This window comes from Theropithecus gelada, chromosome X (genome assembly GCF_003255815.1).
Source record: "Theropithecus gelada isolate Dixy chromosome X, Tgel_1.0, whole genome shotgun sequence".
In the NCBI taxonomy this organism is placed as follows: domain Eukaryota; kingdom Metazoa; phylum Chordata; class Mammalia; order Primates; family Cercopithecidae; genus Theropithecus; species Theropithecus gelada.
The window spans coordinates 133443908-133459342 of NC_037689.1; the positions used below are offsets into that span (position 1 = coordinate 133443908).

The window sequence follows — 15435 nt, forward strand, 5'->3', positions numbered from 1 at the left end:
AGGGGAAAAGAAGATACATATTGCCGACTGTATTACTCTGACTGTGCGGGTATTGCTGAAGAGATGAGGGCGGACAAACAATTCTTTCTGTGCAGTACATTTGTGAAGATTATCTTCATTTGGAACATTTAAACCAATGAGCTTGTCGAGGTTTGTCTCTCAGACTTGCAGATAGGTAGATGAAGCTTTGGCACAAAAGACATTTCTCCATGCAAACCCCTGCCCCCCAGTAAATCCAGACTTCTGGAATGTGCATCTTTCAAGGGTAGCAAGGAAAGGTAGTTGTGTGCCTCAGGAAAATGCATGAACTCAGGCTTATTTTTCCTTTGTAAGAGAATACAGTTTTGAGCCTGCGTGTAAAATATCTCTGCTCACTAAGATTCCTAGTTTTTAGACATATTAGATGGCTTTTATATTTCATATATTTTGCATTTCATTTGCAGTGCGCCTTAAGCCACATTGGCCAGATAAGCTATACATTTCTATGTAATTTTCTGCATAACAGTGTGTGATTTACTATCCTCAACAAACATTTATTGATAAACCTTCTATGTATTATGCTCAGAAAATACAAAGAGGTGTAAGATCTTTGCCTTCAAGGAACTTGTAGGCAGATCATATAAATAAAATAATGGCATCTTAAATTTGGTTAAATGCCAAATGAGTGTTATCGAGTTAAAGTAATGAACTGATCACAGATACTTCTTTTATAGAGGGACATAGTATGATGTAGTAATTAAAGGTACAAGGCTTTAGACCAGAGGTCAGCAATTTTTTTTTTTTTCTGTAAAAGGCCAGGTGGTAATGATTGTTGACCTTGTGGATACGTAGATCTCTGTCTCTGTTGCATTTTTTCTTTGATTTTTTTTTTTTTTTTTTTTTTTTACAAAGTTTGACAAACATAAAAACTATTCTTAGCTCTCGGGCCCTACAAAAACAGACCAAGGGCTGTAGTTTTCCAACCTCTGCTTTAGAATCAGACCTAGATTCCCACCCCACTCTGCCCATAGGTATGTGTGATCTTAGACAAGTCCCTTACTCTTTTTTACCATCATCTATACTTTGGGGATGATGATAGTAGGATTACTGTGAGGAAGACATGTTTTTAGACTAGTAACTGACCCTTAAGTAAATGCCCAAGAAATGATAGCTGTGCTATTATTATTATTATTGCTGTTAAAACTGCATTTTCTCAGATTAGGCCCAGAACAACTCTTTTAATTGGTCAGTCTCATAAGTCAAGGGACAAATAACAGTCTTTTTAATAGAATCAAATAGGGGCTTTGAATTGCCCTGGATATATTTTCTCTTTGGTAGCTGATATCACTAACCTCATCTAACTCTAGGACTGAAGTGGAAAAGAAGGATTACTGATTGCATTTTGTGAGGTTTCTAAGTTAATAAAAAGTGATAGAGTACCTTGGTGTTAATATTTTTTGAAGGAAAAACAAGGGTATCTCTTGTGGACTGTAGAGTGCGAGAGTGTTAGTCTGGGAGTCAAATCTGGAGTTGACTTGGCGTTCTTTAGCCTATCCTATTTTCTCATTGTGGGCAATGGGTGCTGTGGACCAAACAGCCTCCTAACTTAACTCGCAAGTCCAGTTTGAGAATAGATGGGATTGGGTCACAGTATTTCCTTCCTTCCTTCCTTCCTTCCTTCCTTCCTTCCTTCCTTCCTTCCTTCCTTCCTTCCTTCCTTCCTTCCTTCCTTCCTTCCTTCCTTCTTTCCCTCCCTCCCTCCCTCCCTCCCTCCTTCCTTCCTTCCTTCTTTTATTTTTGTGGGGGGTCAAAGTATTTTCAATACCATGAAAATTGAAGTTTTCTTTTTCTTTTTTTTTTTTTTTCTATTTTTGATAGAGTGTTGCTCTGTTGCCTAGGCTGGAGTGCAGTGGTGGGGTCATAGCTCACTGCAGCCTCAACGTCCTGGGCTTAAGTGATCCTCCCACCTCACCCTTCTGAGTAACTAACTACAGGTGTGCACCACCACACCTGGCTAATTTTTTATTTTTATATTTGTGGAGACGCGAGTGTAGGGGGGTCTTCACATGTTGCCCAGGCTGGTCTCAAGCTCTTGGGCTCAAGCTCTCCTCCCACCTTGGCCTCCCAAAGTGCTGGGATTATAAGTGTGAGCCATCTCGCCTGGCCAGAAATTGAAATTTTCTAGTCCTATTTAATGTCTGTCATTTTTCTTACAGCTCTCACAACATCATGGCTATCTTATTATTAATAATATATTATTTTAAGACCTTTATTTTTCAGCATGACTCTGGGGTCAAAATGGAATGCCTAAACCTCTAAGATTCAGCCCACCAGTGATCTTATTCCTGTGATATTGGGTTAGCTATGTAAATCCTGGAAAATGCTATTAAAAATGAGCTTTTCCTTTATCTGAGAAGCAAGAGTAAAAACAGTTTAAATTGCCAAAGTAGTCAGTTTCTAGATTGTAATATAGACCAATTGCTTCAGTTACAAACACACAATCGCAAAGCACCCACATGTTTTGCTCATTGGGCTAGCTTTCTTAAGAAGCTTAAAAGTGAGTCACTGTTAGTAAAAGTTGCCGAGGTAGTTAAAATTTAAGTCTGAAAAGTGATCACTCACTATGGTGTGCTTATAGATGGTGTAAAAAGCAAAATATGGCAGAAATATTTGTTTTGCCTTAAGCTTAAGGCATCCGGAGTCTGAGGCTTAACCAATGTGATTCATCAATAAATATTGATTAGATGTCTATGATGTATGGGATATGATGAGAAATACATGTCTAAGCCACAGTATCTGCCCACAAAGCACTTATCATCTAATGACTATGGCTCATACCTTATTTCTCATCATATCTTTCACAAAACTAATCTGTAGAAATTGTATCAGTTTTGGTCACACTTAATGCCCTAGTGATGTTCTTCCTATATTTTTTGACTATCAGAGGCTTCAGGTGTGATTGGCTGGAAGAATGGGCTGAAATCCATGAGGAAACCAGTCGCTGCCAACTGGGAGAATCACACATTAGTGGGGCCTTGGGTGATGCTGAATTTTGTATCACTGGGGGAGTTTTCAGCACAGGAGGGTCAGAAATGTGTAGGAGGGGTAGGACCTCTCTGTTTTGTGAAAGATATCTCTTTGTGGTTATGTTTTTCTGTTTTTGTTTTTGTTTTGAGATGGAGTCTCGCTCTGTTGTCCAGGCTGGAATGCAGTGGCGCTATCTGGCTCACTGCAAGCTCCGCCTCCTGGGTTCACACCATTCTCCTGCCTCAGCCTCCAGAGTAGCTGGGACTACAGGTGCCCGCCACCACGCCCAGCTAAATTTTTTGTAATTTTAGTAGAGACGGGGTTTCACCGTGTTAGCCAGGATGGTCTCGATCTTCTGACCTCGTGATCCACCCGCCTCGGCCTCCCAAAGTGCTAGGATTACAGGCGTGAGCCACAGCGTCCAGCTGTGGTTGTGTTCTTTGTTGCCTGTTAGTGGTCATTTAAAATTTCATAATATAAATATTTTCTGTGCCTCCCTCTATGTAGGAGGCTAGAAGTTTCTGCTTTAGCCTCTTAACAAAGCACTGTTTTTGTATCCCTTCACTGAGAATTGCTTTGACTCTCTGACTAGGATTTGGCCTTTTAAAGAACCCTTGTTAACTTTATCTGTGAATTTTTTTCAGATAAATCCCAATTTTTCAGATGGCTGGTGCCATAATAAAGGGATCTTGATTTTGTTTCCAACCTAAATAATTATTCTCCATGCTGTTGTTTTATTGACCAAAGTATGTGTTTCAAATTTGCCCAAGTGCTGAGCTCTCCTCGGGGTACCCAGTGATGCTTCAGCATAGGGTTGGGCTGACAGTAGAACCAGTGGGCACTCAGGAGGCGGAGGTTGCAGTGAGCCGAGATCACGCCACTGCACTCCAGCCTCAGCAACAGAGTAGGACGCCGTCTCCAAAAAACAAAACAAAACAAAACAAAAAACAAAAAAAACCATGGTTGGGCTTGGGGACATGGAAAGAATTTATGCTGCCATTATTAGTATTTGTAGTAGCTTGTCTGTGATTTTTGCATGTAAATATAAGAGGACAGCTTTTCCTGAGCCTCTTAATTAGCTCTCGTGGAATAGTAGAGAAAAGAGCTGTTTCTATCTCATACAGGCAGAACGACTGGATCTACAGGCTTTTCTAGGTTATGTCTGTCAAGCACAGTTGCTATCTAACAGTCAGTTTTTAATTTTGTTTTTGGAGGTAAGATATTTTTAAAGGGTGTCTTTCGTTTATTTTAAATTTGAACCTTTGTTTAAACGTTTTTAAAGTTGGTGTCATTATATTACTGTTCAGGAATTAATCATTACTACTCTAAAAAATATATGTGACTCTAAATTGACTAGAAGGATCACTCCTCTCTACTCCCTCCCTGCTTCCTGGGCAACTACTGCCCTTTTTTTTGGACAGAGTTTTTGCTCCATTGTCCAGGCTGGAGTGCGGTGGCATGGTCTCGGCTCACTGCAACCTCCACCTCCTGGGTTCAAGCAATTATCCTGCCTCAGCCTCCCAAGTAGCTGGGATTACAGGCGCCCGCCACCACCCTCAGCTAATTTTTGTATTTTTAGTAGAGATGAGGTTTCACCTTGTTGACCAGGCTGGTCTCAAACTCTTGACCTCAAGTGATCCACCCGCCTTGGCCTCCCAAAGTGCTAGGATTACAGGTGTGAGGCACTGTGCCCGGCTGGCAACTACTGCTCTTATACCTCCTCATTTCTGCTTCATCACTTCTCACTTGGGTCTGGTTTCCACCCCCGCTACTCCACTGAAACTGCTCTTATCGAGGTCACCTATGGTCTCCTTGTTGCTAAACCCAATGGATATTTCTAATGCCTGCCTTACTTCACTTTACTGTAGCATTTGATAGTTTTTGTCACTTCCTTCTCCTCAAAAATGATTTTTTTCCCTTTCTTCCTGACTTTGCCACCACTGGTTCCTTTTTTTTTCTACACCTGTGGGGTTTTCCTTCTCAGACTCCTTCATTAGCTCCTTCTCCTCTAGCAGACCCTTAATGTTGGCTATTAATAGATCAAACCCCAGATCTATATCATGGTCTTCTTCCCATTTTATTTGCTCCCCTGGCGATCTCATCTACATCTGACTTCAACCATCTTATGACTGCACAGTGTATAACTCCAGTTGAGACCCCCGGCTTTAGCTCCAGATACCATATACTCAACTGTGCGTGTGTCACAAGTACATCCAACTCAACCTGTCCAAAACTGAACGTAGCCTTTTCCCCTGTAAATCTGTTCATCTGTATATGTTCCTTACCTCATTGAATGGCCTTGCTATCCCCCTCGGTGCTCAGGCCAACTTACCTACCTGGTTACCAAGTCAATTAAGGTTCCTCTTAGTCTTTCATCTCCCTTCCTCACAGTCTATTCTACTCAGTCAATAAATCTTACTAAAATATAATACCTTCTTAAAATCCTTCTCCCCTCCTGTCAGTACTCTCTTAGGTTAGGACCTAAACTCCTATTGCCTGAATGCCTGCAGTAGCCCTGTATCTAGCCTTTTAGACCCTCTCTAGTCTAGGCCAGTCTTTCTAAAGTAGAAATCTGATATCAAGCCTCTGCCTTCCATGACTTCATTTTACTTTTCAGATAAACTTCAAATTCCCTTCCCCAACAGATAAGATCTTTTATGATTCAACTCCTGCCAATCTTTCAAACCTCAACTCTTGTCACTTTATAAGCCGGCCATACTGAACTACTTGATTCACTGGATGGGCTGTGTTCTCTCCATCCTTGACTGGATATGTACTACTATTCCCCTACTTGGAATATACCTATTTCTTCTAGTTTGTTACCTGCCCAGGTGACATCTCCGGAAGGACTTCCCTAATGTCTTACTCCCCCAGGCTTGGGTAGTTGTCTCTTTTCTGTTTTTATAATACCTTGTGTGTGTGTGTGTACGTGTGTGTGTGTATGTGTGTATATATATATATAGCATTATGATTGTCCAAGTTTTCCTTGAAGGAGGGACCTTGTTTTCATCTCTGAACCCTGGAGGCCTACCTAGCATAATACACTCATTCACATATTAAAAGAATAGCTGGCTAGTCAGAATGAAAGGCAATAGGAAGGTAAAATGCAGTTAGTAGTGGTATACTATGCATCTTGGAGTTAAGGAAAGTTCCAGAAGTTTAGGTTTTATTTGTAGTTGAGGTATGTCCATACAATGAAATATCATTTGGCCATAAAAGTAAATGAGGTTCTGATCCATGCTACAACATAGATAAACCTTGAAAATATTATGCTGAGTGAGAGAAGTCAGACACAAAAGGCCATATATTGTAGGAGTTCATTTGTATGAAATGTCTAGAAAAGGCAGGTCCATAAAGAAAGAAAGTAGATGACTGGTTGCAGGGACCTTGGATTCGGACATGGGGGAATGGAGAGTGACTGCTAGTAGGTGTGAGGTTCTTTTTGGAGGGATGAAAATGTTCTAGAATTAGATAGTGGTGATTGATATCCAACTTCGTGAATATACTAAAGACTACTGAATTGTACAGTTTAAAAGGATAAACTTTTGGTGTTTGAATTAGATATCAGTAAAGCCATTATTAAACAATTACAGTTGATCAATGTGGTTTTATAGGGCTGGGCATGGTGGCTCACGCCTGTAATCCCAGCAGTTTGGGAGGCCAAGGTGGATGGATTACAAGGTCAGGAGTTTGAGACCAGCCTGGCCAACATGGTGAAACCCCATCTCTACTAAAAATACAAAAATTAGCCGGGCGTGGTGGTGTGCACCTATAATCCCAGCTACTCGGGAGGCTGAGGCAGGATAATTGATTGGACCCAGGAGGCGGAGGTTGCAGTGAGCCGAGATCATGCCACTGTACTCCAGCCTGGGCAACAGAGCAAGATTCCATCTCAGGAAAAAAAAAAAAATTAGTTTTATAGTACCTAAAACATTGTGCATATTTGAATGTCAATTGGATGATCCAGGTATAATCTTAGCAATCTGTATGTCATAGTGCCAGATTCTGGACTTCTATTCCATGTTTTGATTTTGAAGCAGATAATTTAAAATTAAAATCTGATCTTTTAGAAGTAGAAGAACTCAATCAACCTACAAATTATTATTGACTTTTCAATTTGTTAAATGTGCATTATTTGGCCAACCATGTGCTTTGGGAATAAACTTATGAAGTGCATTGTTTAAGTCTTATAAATTGATGGATGGAGGTGAAAAACACATTTCTTTTTCTTTTTCTGTTTTATTTATTTAATTTTTATTTTTTTGAGACAGAGTGTTGCTTTGTTGCCCAGGCTATAGTGAAGTGGCATGATCTCGGCTCACTGCAACTTCCGCCTCCTGGGTTCAAGCAATTCTCACACCTCAGCCTCCTGAGTAGCTGGGATTACAGGCACCCGCCACCACGCCCGGCTGATTTTTTTGTATTTTAGTAGAGATGGGGTTTCACCATGTTTCCCAGGCTGGTCTTGAACTCCTGAGCTCTCAGGCAATCCGCCCATCTCAGCCTCCCAAAGTGCTAAGATTACAGGCATAAGCCACCACGCCTGGCCAGAAAACACATTTCCAACATGATTGCACTGTCGAGTTGGGACACATTGGAGTACATTCTGTCTACAGATGATGTGAAGATATTTTCTCCTTTTGTTACCTTCCTCATTACTTGTTTAGTAGATATTGATCTAGAAATGCAGCGATCTGTGCTGCTGTCCTAGGGAATGTTTTTCTCTCCTGTTTCACTGGATTATATGAAGACTGGGCTGTTTGTTGTATGAATTTAGTAATACTTTAAAACTTAACTGCTTTCCATCTAAAAATCAGTTCTGACCTACAGGGAACTACCATAAGAGATTTTCTCTTATTCATAGTTATGCGTGGGGTACAAAAGAAGTGGTCTCTGTTGGCAAGAAGAGCTTATGTTGTTCTTTTTTCCAGGTCTTTTGGTGGGCCTTGTGCTTCGGTATGGCATTCACGTTCCGAGTGATGTAAATAATGTGACCCTGAGCTGTGAAGTGCAGTCAAGTCCAACTACCTTACTGGTAAATGTTAGTGGAAAATTTTATGAGTATATGCTGAAAGGAGAGATTAGTTCACATGAACTCAATAATGTTCAAGATAATGAAATGCTTAGAAAGGTAAGTTCTTAAAGGAAATGTTTGAATCTTTTTTGTGTCTAGCAGCAAAATGATTCAGGAGAAAATAAGTAATGGATTTTTAATGATATTTAAAATAATGAGTCTTTTTAAATGGAGTAAAACCTGAATTAACAAATGTAATAATGTAAGGAAATGGATATGCCTGTACAACTCATTTTCTGATTGAGGCTAAGTAGTATAACTCTTTTTGTTTCACTCTGGGTTGTTTACAGCTTGTTGTGATAAATGGAGACTGGGATTGAGTTAAGCAGAATTTATAAGCATTTTTCCATTTGCAGATGGTCCTTATAGTTTTCTTTTTCTTTTTATTTATTTGTTTTATTTTTTCTGAGATGGAGTCTCACTCTGTCGCCCAGGCTAGAGTGCAGTGGTGTGGCTCACTGCAGCCTCTGCCTCCTGGGTTCAAGCAGTTCTCCTGCCTCAGCCTCCCAAGTAGCTGGGATGACAGGCGCCCACCACCACGCCCGGCTAATTTTTGTATTTTTTAGTAGAGAGGGGGTTCTACCATGTTGGCCAGGCTGGTCTCCAACTCCTGACCTCAAGTGATTCCCCCGCCTCGGCCTCCCAAAGTGCTGGGATTACAGGCGTGAGCCACTGTGCCCAGCCGATCCTTATAGTTTTATAGTACTTCAGCACATTGGCTTTATTTGATAATACCTAAAATATTCTATTAATATTTCTTTCAATTCTTTCTTGCCTTGCTTGTATTCTATACTGATCACAATTTAATCTTTCTTTGATTCACAATCTGACACAACTTCAGGGGCCCTAAGTGTGAGTCTGAGGTATTGTACCATGCTGTGCATAAAGCTTTATGTTAGAGTTTGGGTTGCAATTGTACTTGCTCCCAGCCATCCCTGGAGCTGCTTTCTCCTGTCTCCCTCATAGGTTTATCGTGGTGTTTCTCAGTGCTACTTTGCTCATATCTCTTTGTTTTCTCCTGCCCTTTGCTGTTTGCCTTCACTTCTGTCTGCTACACTGGCAGGACTTGACTTTTTTTTTTTTTTTTTTTTTTTTTGACATAGGGTTTTACTCTGTCACCCAGGTTGGAGTGTAGTGGCATGATCTCAGCTCTCTGCAACCCCCGCCTCCCAGGCTCAGGCGACCCTCCAACCTCAGCCTCCTTAGTAACTCAGACTACAAGCACGTGCCACCATACCCAACTAATTTTTGTATTTTTAGTAGAGCTGGAGTTTCACCATGTTGTCTAGGCTCGTCTCAAATTCCTGGGCTCAGGCGAACCACCCACCTCAGCCTCCCAAAGTGCTAGGAGTGCAGACAGGACTTGACTTTTATAGCTACTTGGTTGTGTTTCTGACCATATTTAATGCTTTTAAAATTTCATATGAACTTGAGGTTTACCTTGCAGCAAGAGTTCTTTCCACCTGTGGAAAATTCCAACTCCTTAAAAGTTTTAGTAAATGAAGTTTTAGCATGGGTTTGTGTGTAGCTGCTTTGTGTTCATGTCACATTCTGCTGCAGCCTTATGAACGAAGGGAGCATTTACATTTTTATGGTGACTAGATCTTACAATGAGTGGACTATCGGAAGTAGAAATCTGAGCCGTACAGAAACTTTTTACTACAATATTATACACCTTTAGAGATGTTATCTATGTAAGAAATCTGTTTCTTTTTGCCAACAATAATACTGTACTCTTAAGTTTTATATTACCAGTTTGGGGTTTCATTCATTCATTCATTTTTGGGACGGAGTTTCGCTCTTGTTGCCCAAGCTGGAGTGCAGTGGCACGATTGTGACTCCTCCGCCTCCCAGGTTCAAGCATTTCTCCTGTCTCAGCCTCCCGAATAGCGGGGATTACAGGCATGCACCACCATACCTGGCTAATTTTATATTTTTAATAGAGATGGGGTTTTGCCATGTCCGTCAGGCAGGTCTCGAACTCCTGACCTCAAGTGATCCACCTGCCTCGGGATCCCAAAGTGCTGGGATTACAGGCGTGGGCCACTGCACCCAGCCAGGTTTCTTTTATTTAAAGTAAAAATAATGTTCATCCTTTCTCTTATTTATTTATTTATTTTTTGAGACAAAGTCTCACTCTTTTGCCCAGGCTGGAGTGCACTGGCACGATCTTGGCTCACTGCAATCTCTGCCTCCCGAGTTCAAGCGATTCTCCTGCCTCAGCCTCCTGAGTAGCTGGGATTACAGGCACGTGCCACTACACCCGGCTAATTTTTGTATTTTTAGTAGAGATGGGGTTTCACCATGTTGGCTAGGCTGGTCTTGAACTCCTGACTTCAGGTGATCCACCCACCTCGGCCTCCCAAAGTGCTGGGATTACAGGTGTGAGCCACTGCGCCTGGCCCTATTTTTAACTTTTTGTTTGTTTGTTTAGCTGGAGTCTTGCTCTGTCACTCAGGCTGGAGTGCGGTGGTGCAATCTCAGCTCACTATAGCCTCTGCCTCCCAGGTTCAAGCAATTCTCCTGCCTCAGCCTCCTGAAACATTTTTTAATCGCATAGTATTTTAATACACCTTCCACAGATAGGCCTTAACTGATTGTTTCAATGCTATCTCCTGGTCGTTTGGTTGAGAAGTAGAACAGAAGCTATCCTATATGAAATATTTTAAAGTTAACACAGTAATGTTCTTGCTTTTGACTAGTTTAACATTTAGTATTTTTTCTTTTTGATTATTTGATAATGGAATATGAGATCTTCTAGGGAATTGATCTAAAAGAACTCTTTATTTTAACAGGTTACTTTTGATCCAGAAGTATTTTTCAACATATTACTTCCTCCTATCATATTTTATGCAGGTTATAGCCTGAAAAGGGTAAGTCCTTTTGTCTTTCATATACTTTGAATAATCTGAAACTCCGTGGGCTTTGTAATATTTGACACTTCAGAAATGGGCTGTTCTTTCCAGATTCCCTCCTTTCTCCTCTCCATACCCTTTTTAGATGTTAAAATTTATACCTGTACAAGAATGCTTTCTCTTATTTATCCTAGTGAATAATGCATTTAGTCCTAGTGAATAATGCATTTAATATTAGCATAGCATAGAAAACCTTTTCTTTTTCAAATAACTGGTAAGTATTCTAACAGTGTAACTTTTTTTTTTTTTTGGTCAGAGACATTTTTTCCGAAATCTCGGGTCTATCCTAGCATACGCTTTTCTTGGAACAGCAATTTCTTGTTTCGTTATTGGGTAAGTATTTGAAGCTTAAAATACTTTGTAGCCTTCAAATTATAATTTTAAAATCATATATTTTTGATTTATGCAGTGTTATATTCCTGACTGGGTCTAAAGACTTTTGCAGTATTCTCATAGGTAATAAGTTGTTTGAATTTTCCTTAAGACCAAAGTATTACCATATTTCAATGACATGAATTAAATTTGGGATTAGTCACAAAGTACTACAGTAAACCCATCTTCTTATTCTTACTTTATCCTAATTTTTTAACAGTTGATATTTTTTTCTAAAGTAGGACTGTGTTTATTGAACAGGTCAATAATGTATGGCTGTGTAACGCTGATGAAAGTAACGGGACAACTTGCAGGAGATTTTTACTTTACAGATTGCCTACTGTTTGGTGCCATTGTATCAGCAACTGATCCAGGTATGTTTTATATGAGTGGAGTTTACATACTTGAGGTACATTGTTTTGCAGTCAAATACATGTGGGTTTTTCTTTCTTTGAGGTGTAGAATTCATGATTAGGTACTTCCTTAGTACTATACTTTCTAATTGTGGAGGAAAAAACAAAATTCATGATTCCTTTTGGCTTCAGCACAAATTTGTTTCCTTTTACTTTTTTTGTTTTTATTACATTTGCCTATTACTGGTCCACAAGTTGGTGCTGTTTCAACAAGGACCGTAAGGTACTTTCTTCAGAAATTCATGTTGGTCTTTATCCCTAGTGATTGGGTATAGAAGAAGATGAACTAGATTATAGATTAGTTTAAATGGGTAGTAATTATATGTTTCCATTCAAGCTTTTAGAAAACCAGTTCCCTAAAAATCTTTCTGTTTCTATTCAGCTGTATGCATTTAACAGTAAGAAAAAATGTTTAAAAATGATTGTTAGAAGGCAGTTGTGCTAATACAGGTTTGATTTGTAGTCATTGGAGGACTTTAATATACATTAAAGAATTGTTTTTATAAAATTAGCTTTATGATTGTACAGTTGTTTGTTTAATATTAACACAACTTGTTCCCCTGTACTTTTAGTGTCAGATCTTCTAGAAGTTGTGTTCCAGAATGATTTTAATTGTACTGAGTTAGGGTTTAGTTTTCCTGATAGAGTATTGGTAAACTTAACAGCTACATTCAAATTAGGAATTTGGAGAAGATACAGAATGGAAAGATTGGGGTAGGAACATAGACTGATGTTTTTGAACTAAGGATGGACGTTTTCTTTTAGCATGCTTTAAGACTCGTTGAAGTTCATTTTGTTTTGCTTTTTAACCTTGTAAGTTAATCATCTTTAATTGTCACCCAGCACAATTAAAGGTAGAATCCTAAGGTTATCTCTGAATTCCTGTGTTAACTCTGATAACACAGGGCTTTGTGGGAAGGAGAAAAATGTGTTCAATACTCTATGAGAGATATTTTGGCTGGGCACAGTGGCTCATGCATATAAATGCCAGTGCTTTGGGAGGCCAAGGCTGTAGGATCACTTGAGACTATGAGTTCAAGACCAGCCTAGGCAACACAGTGACACCCTGTCTCTACAAAAAAAAAGAAAAAAAAATAGCTGAGCATGTAAGTGCATGCCTGTAGTCCTAGCTAGTTGGGAGGCTGAGGTGGGAGGACCACTTGAGCCTAGGAGTTTGAGGCTGCAGTGAGCTGCAATGAGGCTGCAGTCTCACTCTGCCTGGGCGACAAGAGCAAGAACTTGTCTCCAAAAAAAAAAAAAAAAAAAAGATTTAAAGATTAGTTAGAAGGCCATTTTAGAGAATTTGTGTAGTTTAGCATTTTTAAAACTGGAAATTAAATTGCTTCCTTAAAGACCACCAAGGCTGTCCTCTTGTTGTTTGTAGCTACTCCCATTATCAACATGAAGGTAGGATGGTTTTTGCAAGGAGCCAGTGGTCTCTGGCTTTTGTGTCCTTTCATTATAAGTAAACTTCTCAACTTTTCAAATCCTATGAGAAATCTCATTCTATTGGCTTGGCTACATTATTTCAACTTTCTGGTTTTGTTTGGTAGGACTATTGCCTGAATAGCCCAAGCAAATATCTTTTGCTTATATAAAGTTGAACTGTTATTTTTTTCTGAATTATGTAGGTACTTGCCCCATTTCTATTATTTTGCCATAGTTAACTTGCTCTTAGGTGGGTGAGGTATGGATTTCTTTAAGAAATTCTGCACTATTGCTCTACTCTCCTTCTCCCTTGTCTTAGTGAGCTTTGGTATCAGTATATTCCAGCTTCAATGCTTTGTAGTAGAAACTAGAACTTTTAAAATGTACTGGACATGATGGCTCATGTCTTTAATCCCAGTGACTCAGGAGGCTGAGTCAGGAGGATCACTTGAACCTAGGGGTTTGAGGCAGCAGTGAACTGTGATTGTGTTACTACATTCCAGCCTGAGTGACAAAGCAAGACCCTGTCTCTTAAAAAAAAGTTAAATAAATAAAATGCAGGTTTCTTGTTTTTATGATTGGCATTTGAAAAAGCTCTCTCGGCCAGGCGTGGTGGCTCACACCTATAATCCCAGCACTTTGGGAGGCTGAGACAGGTGGATCACGAGGCCAGGAGATTGAGACCATCCTGACTAACACAGTGAAACCCTGTCTCTACTAAAAGTACAAAAACTTAGCCGGGCGTTGTGGCAGGCACCTGTAGTCCCAGCTACTTGGGAGGCTGAGGCAGGAGAATGGCGTGAACCTGGGAGGCGGAGGTTGCAGTGAGCCGAGATTGCGCCACTGCACTCCAGGATGGGCAACAGAGCAAGACTCTGTCTTAAAAAAAAAAAAAAAAAAAGGCTCTCTCACCTCTGGTTATATTAATCTTTCATGTCCGCTTGGGTTTCTTTAGTAACTGAGCTATGTGACTTAGTAATTAAAGTTAAAATATAACTTCAATCTCATCTGATTTTCTGAGATTTCTCACATAATTGCTTTCCTAAAAGGAAGATTTATTGTTTTTCTTCTTAAGCTGGAGTATCCTCATAGTTGGCTTCTTATTAAGACAACTACAGCAGCTGTAATCCTGGTCATAAATTTTCCCCCAACCAAAAACTAAACCTATGTTTTCATTTCCTACTGTCTTTGCTAAACCTTTGTGCTTGCAATTTGTAAGTCAAGTACAAATGAGTTGTAAGGCCCAAAGAAACACAGTTTGCAACATTAGATTCTTTTCATAATCTTCTTCTTCATTAAAGATTAATGACTACATGGTCTATAAGAAATTCTGAATATATTCTTTGTAAGATCGAGGAAGGTGGGAAAGAAATGTACAAGACATGATTATTAACATCTGCATGAAGAATGTAGGTCAACTCAGTTCTTCAAGTTTACTTTCAGCCATTTTTAAGAGAGAAAGGAGAAGTTTGTGCAGGTACACAATTAGAAAGAAAAATATTTACATAAAATTACAGGATCTTTAATATGGTAAGAGAATGTTTATTACGATTGAATTCTAGGAGGAAGAAATGAATTTCTAAATAACTCTTATAGTCATCTACTGAGGAGAATATATTATACTTGTAATGTCTAAGTATTCCTCTGACTCTTTTTACTTGCTAGTGACTGTTCTTGCTATATTCCACGAGCTTCAAGTTGATGTTGAACTCTATGCACTTCTTTTTGGTGAAAGTGTCCTCAATGATGCTGTTGCCATAGTGCTGTCCTCGTAAGTGTTTGTTTTCTTATTATATTCTGAATATTAAGTGTGAGGGTACTAGGAACTGAAAGTCACATATTGAATAAAGTACATTATGAATGGAAACATTTGGAAGAATGAGGCATTTTTTTCCCTCTTGAAAAAATCCATATTTTATAGATAAATTGGAAAATACAGGGAAGAAAAAAATATGTACTGCCACCACCTAAAGACAATTACTGTAAACATTCTAGAACATTTCCCTTTTCTATGTATGATATTGTTACATAGTTGTGATTGTAGTGTCTATATAATTTTGTATTCGGTTTTAACATTACAACATGAACATTTTATTTTTTAAATTAGATTTAATATTTTCTTTTCTTTTTCTTTTTTTTTGGAAATAAGAGTCTCACTCTGTCACACAGGCTGGAGTGCAGTGGCGTGATCTCGGCTCAGTACAACCTCTGCCTCCCAGGTTCAAGT

General features: G+C 39.4%; 1 protein-coding gene across 5 annotated transcripts in view; it reads left to right on the forward strand.

Moving 5' to 3' along the window:
* The window catches only part of SLC9A6 (solute carrier family 9 member A6), a 62314-nt gene that overhangs the window by 1357 nt on the left and 45522 nt on the right, over positions 1-15435 (forward strand). For 3 of the 5 annotated variants that reach the window (XM_025372948.1, XM_025372947.1, XM_025372950.1), the window contains 5 exons: positions 7938-8137; positions 10876-10953; positions 11252-11328; positions 11629-11741; positions 14874-14979. In XM_025372948.1, the coding sequence (XP_025228733.1) occupies positions 7938-8137; positions 10876-10953; positions 11252-11328; positions 11629-11741; positions 14874-14979 (574 nt within the window). The remainder of the gene's footprint in view (positions 1-7937; positions 8138-10875; positions 10954-11251; positions 11329-11628; positions 11742-14873; positions 14980-15435) is intronic. The other 2 variants (XM_025372949.1, XM_025372951.1) reach the window with 1 other exon arrangement.